This window comes from Pollicipes pollicipes, unplaced genomic scaffold (assembly GCF_011947565.3).
Source record: "Pollicipes pollicipes isolate AB1234 unplaced genomic scaffold, Ppol_2.1 Scaffold_3623;HRSCAF=4255_pilon_pilon_pilon, whole genome shotgun sequence".
Taxonomy (NCBI): domain Eukaryota; kingdom Metazoa; phylum Arthropoda; class Thecostraca; order Pollicipedomorpha; family Pollicipedidae; genus Pollicipes; species Pollicipes pollicipes.
The window spans coordinates 10,752-18,543 of NW_023596334.1; the positions used below are offsets into that span (position 1 = coordinate 10,752).

General features: G+C 50.0%; 1 protein-coding gene across 1 annotated transcript; it reads right to left on the minus strand.

Annotated features, from left to right (window-relative positions):
- Nucleotides 1–699: 699 nt before the first annotated feature.
- On the minus strand, nucleotides 700–3,762 carry LOC119092898 (uncharacterized). Its single transcript, XM_037215798.1, has 6 exons — nucleotides 3,750–3,762; nucleotides 3,160–3,262; nucleotides 2,808–2,948; nucleotides 2,233–2,352; nucleotides 1,450–1,653; nucleotides 700–1,001 (listed from the first exon to the last, which is right to left on the minus strand). Exons 2-6 carry the CDS (start codon nucleotides 3,256–3,258, stop codon nucleotides 858–860), a joined length of 708 nt encoding a protein of 235 aa, XP_037071693.1. The 5' UTR covers nucleotides 3,259–3,262; nucleotides 3,750–3,762; the 3' UTR covers nucleotides 700–857.
- Nucleotides 3,763–7,792: the final 4,030 nt, after the last annotated feature.

Sequence of the window (7,792 nt, forward strand, 5' to 3'; positions counted from 1 at the left end):
TGAGAACGAGAGCGTTACTGAAACGAAAATCGAAAACATATCCGCTGTAGCTACCATTGCAGAACACTGAGAGAGGAAAAGGTAATTGATCTTAAGCAGTTGAATTCTCCTTTCCACCAGTCGATGCTGTTTTTGAGGACTCGAAACTTGTCAAACAGTTTTCCTGGTGGCACCTTACATATGGGAGCCGCCGAAGCCATGCGAGGCCCGTCAGCCACAACATCGCCTTCCAACTCACATCTTCGACGGTTTACTCTTGTAGCGGCTGCTGTGCCGATCCGACCTTCACACAGGTGACAGGTCACTGCCGCAGCTGGCCGGCCCAGTCACATTCGGAGCTGGTCCGCTCTGTGGCTTCCAAACCGCTCGGCAAACGGTGGTGGCCGAGCTGGCGACCAATGCGCATCAAACTGACCGCAAATGGCAGCTCGCCATGCACTGGTCCTCGTCAGAACCAGCCGGTGCCCGATGGCGACCGGGCAACTAGCTGACCGGAGCACTGCATCCAGATCAACAACAGTTGTGGGGCAACAGGCCTTTTAACTAATCCGTCCTCAATGATAAAGAATCTGGACGGCCGTGCTTGCAACGTGAAGGCTCGCACCAGCACTGTCAGCTCGCTTACTATGCGTATGCAATAGCCATAATAGTCATTTGTGCGTTTTATTCATAGCAGCAATGTTTCAGCTGATCATCAACAGCACCGCACCAAGAAATAAAATCCAAATCCCCACAAATGCACCGCCAAAATAACACAACCGAGTGTGCTACGAGCGTATGGCAGTCCTTAATCTCAGCAGGACCAGCTACAGCTTCAGTGGCCACAACTGATATTTCAACCGTTCCTTTGCTCGCCGCTAGAACGGCGAATCGCCGACCATGAACGACATTATGATTGTCTGAAAGGCCTCATCCGCGTTGATTGCAGGGTTCTCCTTCTGCAGCGACGGTAAGTAGCCCTCCTGGAATTCCTTCTTCATGCAAGTCTCCGCCTTGGCCCTCTGTAACGCAAATCACCCATTAGCAGTGTTTCAACACCCTTCTCCGAACACAGGCCTAAGGTGGCCGTCACCGACGGGTTCTTTTCTGCTGCAACCTGCAGTTCAACGTCGGCCGTGCACAAGACATGGTGAAAATACGTCGACACTGGACCGAGTTGGGCCATGAAAAGGGTGCTTAAAAGCAAGGTGCGGTGTGGTCGGGACTGCGACGTTCGATGCGAAAGGAACGAAAGGAATCGCCTCCTATTACATACACAGTCCGACGGTTTTTCCGCACAGAATGTAGAGTGGCGCCGTTACACCACCCGAGTAAGTCCTCCTGCACTGTGGATTGTGCGAGCTGTCACTGACGAAGGACTGGTTTCATTTTGTTGATAGGGTGTGCAGTGCCTGAACCATAAGGCAAACCAATGTCGATCGCACTGAGGAAAGGGGGGGGGGGACACACCTCAAAACACTCGAAGAATGCCTTCTGCCTGCCGAATTCCGGTGTGCTCGGAGGCTTATCAACCATCGAGTTCGGCAGGCAGTTGGCGAAGTCGTTACACTGATCGACTGCTTCCTGAAGGTCCTCCCTCAGGCTTTTCGGCAGGCCCAAGCTAGTGATAAGCTTCTTTATGGAAGACGCGTCAATGCGGTTTTGAGCGTTCGCCTGAAAAAGGAAAAGGCCGGGTCAAGAAGATAAGATACGTTTCTATTCTCGGGCAGGTTATGTGTCTAAAAGTGAGGAGTAAATCACCAATACAAAGTCATTAGTCAATACAAAATCAATGCAAATCACGAATACAAAATACATCAGTCACAGTGGCATTGCAAGGGCTAACTTATGGCTTCAACACTAGCTGTTTATATATATATATATATATATATATATATATATATATATATATGTCGCGTTTTACGCCATCCTGCTGTGGCATATCATATCCCATTTACGCGGTTCTGTCCCAATCCAGCAATATCAGAACACGCTGCCAGACAGCGGACTGATGCTTATGGTGCCAATATCTCAAGCACAGTACTGGACACATTAAAATGGCATGCCATTCGAATGTCTCGCTGCACACGCGGAGACAGGGATGATTGACAAAGAGTACGGCACAAAGGGAAACAAACTAAGTGGAAAGGTGAGGGTAGCATTTACCAGCATGAAGCCATCTTTAGAAATTTGGCCGCTGAGCAAAATGGCGCCTAATTGCCTCTACACTGCTCGCTCGCTTCTTGTACTCACGAATTTCAGCTCCTTCAGCACACAGCCCAATCTTTCAATCATCTCAGAGATCCTGCTTTCAGTATCTTGCAATTGTTGGGAGCTGAAGCTGCTGACAGTAGATCTCTTGCGTCGGGACCCCTGCGAAGGCGATGGCGGAGTTAGCTAGGAGAAAATAAATCCATAGAAACAATTACAAGCATATAATCCAAATGCAACGCTTGTGCAAATACTCTGGGCTGAGAATTCTGTGATTGAACTGTAGACGCGTACCTTCACATGTTCACGGTAACAGAATTCGCATACATGCCCCACAACATGTTTTACATACTGGCTCCCTTTCGTAAGGCCCGTGTACCGCCTTCTCCTCCTATCGACTCGGAACACCATAACAGATAACCTCTGCCCACTGACAGCGACACGTTGAACACACGGACACCCGCGCTGTAGCCCCGGTCGACGCCCCTTGTGTCTACCCGCCCTGACAGTTCCTGTCCGCTATGGCAGCTGGCGTCCGCCAGGCCTGACAGTTCCTACCCGCCCGTTAGTCCGCATTTGTCTGCTCTGACAGCCAGTGCTCGCCAACATCTACTAACCCCGATTCTGACGATGGCGTAGTACTGCGCCAGCAGCTCACTCTGCATGACCGGATCAGAACCCTTGCACGTATCAATGGCGGCAAGAATCTTCCCCCTGAAGGCAGCCATTACGCTCTCGCTGAAGCAGCCGTCGGCCATCTGGGGATACGAGACCACCGCGATCATGTTACTGAGAGCTCGGTGGGACAGTAAGATGATGCGCCGGATCACTTGCCCAGGCGAAGCTGACACCGTGAAAACGAACACCCGACAACGAGATGCCACAGCCGGTGCTGGTCTTCAACTGAGCACATTCCGGCATACAAAAGACATTGTGCCACCGACCCGCAGCCAGTCTGCCAGCACTGACCTTCCTCTTGGCGAACTTGGTTATGTACGGCTCCGATATAAGCGCGGATACCGCGGAGAGACATGCCAAAGTCACGATGTTGATCTGGATCAGCTTCATCGCTCTGGAAAACAGCAAACGCATAATGATAATGCATTACAGCTAGGGGACGAAGAGCAAGCTATCGCATGATGATGAACAGCAAATCCCACAACCCCTCATATTCACACTATCGTGCGTGCCTCGCATGCTGCTAAGTCGTAACATCATGACATGAAGCTCATAGATTGCTTCAGAACCATCGCGACATTGCCTTCCACCATGTTACTTTAAACGCAGGTGATGTCTCAGAAGCATGACGATGATATAAGAAACTCACAGAACATTTTCCAGTATTTTTAAATACTGGAAAATATAATCCATGTTGCAGTTGCAAACCAGTGACAGTTGCAGTCCCGAGTCTTTAGCAACATATATTTTTCTTTGTCTGAGGCTCCAACCGCAGCCCTACCGCAGTCTTGCCTGCCGCCAAAGTGCAATAGCGGCCGGGCAGTATGGTATGACGGGGATGCCCTCCCCGTCAGAGATGGGGAATAACAGACTCAACTCACCTGTCTTTCGGTACGGCCGTTGGTGTCTGTGTGGCTCCGTGATCTCCGCTCGTATTTATACCGGCCGCCTGGAATCCGGCGGCGCCCAGCAACCGCGGCATGAGCAGTGATGTCACGAGCGAGCACCCTCACGCGTTGTACCGCTGATCGTATCACCGGAGCGGGCCTGCTCTCCGGCGCGAGCACAGCCGGGGTGCTTGTTCTCAGGGCAAGTTATACCATAGGTAATGTTAAAACAGCCTATAGCCAATTTTGAAATGACAGCAAAGCCTTTAAGACATACAAATAAGGATGGCAATTCGGTCATTCAAAGTCAGTGCAGTTGATTGCATTTCACAAGATAAAATAGTGCAATTCAAAAGTGAATGCAATTGATTGCATTTCACAATAAAACAAGGCGATGAAAGCAATTTCATGCAAGGCAGGATTTTTCACAGAAAAGAGCTAAATCGCGACATTGGGAGCGCTTTTAGCCAACGTAAACCGCTTCGTCGGCATGAGGAACTTTATTTTATTCGCGGATTTTTTTCATTTCCACGCTCAGAATCGCATTTTACTGCTTTGAGGACGCATCCGTACAATTTAGAAGCCTCATGGGCATCTTAGACTGATAGCAAGTGTTGAAAGCTTCGGTGCCTGGGGGCCCTCCACTGCTATGGGCGGGGGAATGGCCCTGAAAGGCCCACCTTCCTTGATAATGCCACCGACTACAGACGAGCACGGACCTGGAGCAGATTTTTATAAGCATGCCCACCATTGTGAACATGGAAAATGTCATATTCGGCAGTAACCACGCACGAATAAGCGTTTGACATAAACACACTACTATCAGACTTCACTGCGGCGTTGGACATATAATACACCACCAACACACTTCACGGCGGCGTTAGACGTACAGGACATCGCCAGCATGCTCCACCGCGACGTTAGACATACAGCTCACCACCAACCAAGGCTATCTAACGCCACCAACACACTTGCCCCGGCGTCTGACGTACAGCTCAAAGCCAGCGCATTTCACCGCTGTTCAGCACAGTTCACGCGGATGTATTTCAATTGAGCCTTGGATTACAATGTGTGAACTCAATTAAGTTACTGCGTTTACGATTTGCATTGATAGGAAGACGGAAGCACATTTAAGCATCTGCCTTCGTGTGCTTGTGGTGTATAGATACTCATCGTGAATTGTGGTTTCAGTGGTGTACATTTTTGTTAGCGGTACCTTGTGAAACGGCTCGTCAAGTTCCTGTTTTCTGAATTGAGTTACGGCCTGTTTTAGTCTCAGGGCTAAAACTCCGACATATGAAGCAGACGCGCTCGTGCTCTCGTTCTTGAGAGCCCCTCTGACGTAAAATAAATGCTCATTAACCCATTGAAACGACGAGCAACTGAGGAGCTTATTTGCTAAACAGTGGCATTTTGTTGTCTAGAGCATTTCTTGCAATGAAAAACATGGTATAAGTTACAAGTGAGCGTTTTTCAGTACGTCTGATATTTGACTTAACATCTTAAAGTGCAAAACATTCCGGTTGATGCACGGTGGCGACCCCTTGCAGCATTCTATTATTCAGCATATTCTAAACTTGCAAACAATAATCTGCATGCGACCACATGGAGGCCGGCCCATCTCACAACACACCGTCCATCGGTGATCATTGCTTGTATCCGGGTCAATGACCACCTCTAGGTCCTTCGCTGTCATCGATGTCCTATACTGAGAACCTGGCTGTCCGCTGCTGCGACGTTTGCTCCTGAGCTCGCAGTCTTGGGGCGCCGGCGCCGATCTGCTGGTCCGTACCACCTGGGCAATTATTACTGCGAAGGACTTATCAATCCTGCTGTTAAAGCAATTTTTGTACAAATCGGCTTATTCCGTGGCCTTTGCCAGCACTATAACAATCGTTATTTTTCCCCCACTTCTTCCTAGAATTCCGATAGTCCTTGGCCGGGTCCAGCGGGTTTGGCGGATTATTTTCGAGCGGATCAAACCGATGGAAAAACCTTGGCGTGACCAGCCCAACCAGATACCAAACATCACGTGACCAGTTGACCAGTTCGTGACCAGTCATCACGTGGCCAGGGACTAGTTCATCAAGCGTCGTTAAGAGTGAAACAACGAAATTAGGCAGACTGCGCCAGCTGGTTTAGGTCAGTTACAAGAATTGTAATTCTACGAATCAATGAATTTAGACTACCAAGATAGCGCTTCCACGAAACTGAAATGAATCGTCTAAGGAATCAACGAAGGGTTGTTCTACGACAGCAGCAGTGCTACGAATAATAGTCATGACAACAAAACGAGGCACCATTCAAAGCAACGAAGCTCAGTACCCAGTGCTCGGGTGGGGACAAAAATACTAACACATGAGACAGACATGCTCGTTCTTCCAAACCGCTCATCCAATTTCTTTGACATCTTCAGCAGTCGATTTAGTGCAATGACTTGGGTAAGGGGGTGGCGATATCATGACCTGGCGTAGGGTCAAACACTTCAAAAGCGTGAAGGAAATTGTTAAAATGGAAACAACGGACAACCACTGCTCTAATCGGCACGAAATCCGGGACCGCGTATCCGGACGGGGGGGGGGGGGGGGGGGCAGTGGAGGCAAATTGCCCCCACCTCCTGAGGCGGGAGCAAAAGTATCTTTTTGCCCCCACAAAATTTCAGGTGCTTCAGAAAGGGACGTCGGTTATGTGGTAGTACTTGCTTACCGTGCTACCAAAGAAAGCGTAGATCGTCTCAAAAAGGGCCCGTCTCAGGTTGGCAAAAGGCTTATCGCAAGCTCAGGGAGAGCCCTCTGAAGTCTGGAAAGGGTCCATCATAAATTCAGAAGTGATTCGCTTCAAGTTAAGTAGGGACCCAGTATAGGCTGAAAGACGGTAAACCTTACGCTTGGAAAAGGTCCATCTCACTTTTTGGGGCCGGGAAGGGCCATTTCTGGTCTGGAGTGGGCCCATCGTAGGCTCAGAAACCCAATGGCGGTGTATCTGCGAGGTAAACTGTCCCCAGTGAATAAAGAAAAGGTCAAAACTATTTTCCCCGTGTACCAGGTGGCCCAAATGGGACCCTTGGAGGATTTTTAGAAGAAATTGGTTTATTATGTCATCCAAGTAAGCGTAAAGAGCCCGTCTCAGGTCTGGAAAGAATCGATTTCAAGGCAGCAAACCCCTATAAAAGTTTCATGCACGGGAAGAGCCCATTGTAGACTCAAAATGGCCCCGAGCCCCGAAAAATGCAAAGGGCCCTCTGACTGACAATCGCCGGCCCCAGGATGGTCCCGGCTTTGAAAATGGACCCTACACCGCCATGGGGCAGACTGTTCGAATTTTGTGGCCGCGGATGATCAACTGGTGAACCCTCATTGCCTCCAGGGTCCCAATCAGCGCAAGAGGCCTTCTGATGGGCATTTGTGGACAGCCGGGATCGCGTGTCCCAGTCTCTGGCCAACTCTTCGGGCCTCCTATTCGGGCTCTTGATCGTCGGTCCAGAGGAGCCCTAAGGGCCCATCTGGGCCAAAAAGGTGTGCCCCTTTGTGCTCCCTTTGTGCCTCCCCCCCCCCCTCCCGGACCTGTGCTCCGTCTCTAACTTATGATGGGCCCGTCTCAGGTTCGAAAAGAGCCCCTTTCCAGATAAGAAACGCCCATGTAAGCCTAGGTCTGGAAATTGCCCATCTCCAATCAGAAAAGGAGACTCAGAAAGGGCCCGTTGGAAAGACCATGGTGGACTCAGAAAGGGCCCGTTTTCGGTCAGAAAGGGGCCAATGCTAGGTTAGGCTCAGAAAGGGCCCACTCAGGTCTGGAAAGGGCCATAGTACACTCAAGAGGACCGTTATGAATAAGAGGACCATCCGTTTTGGGCTGATAAAGTAAGCATCTCATGTGCCAAGAAAGCATGCCTCTGTGCCGGTCAGAGGTAGTGTTCGAGAAAGCCCCAAGAGCCTGGAGGACCCACCTGCTCCGCCATCAAGAACTCGATTGGAGGGTTTAAGAGCATGAAAGGCTGGTCGGAGTCTTGTTCACGGTCCACGGCTTGCGGGAACGGA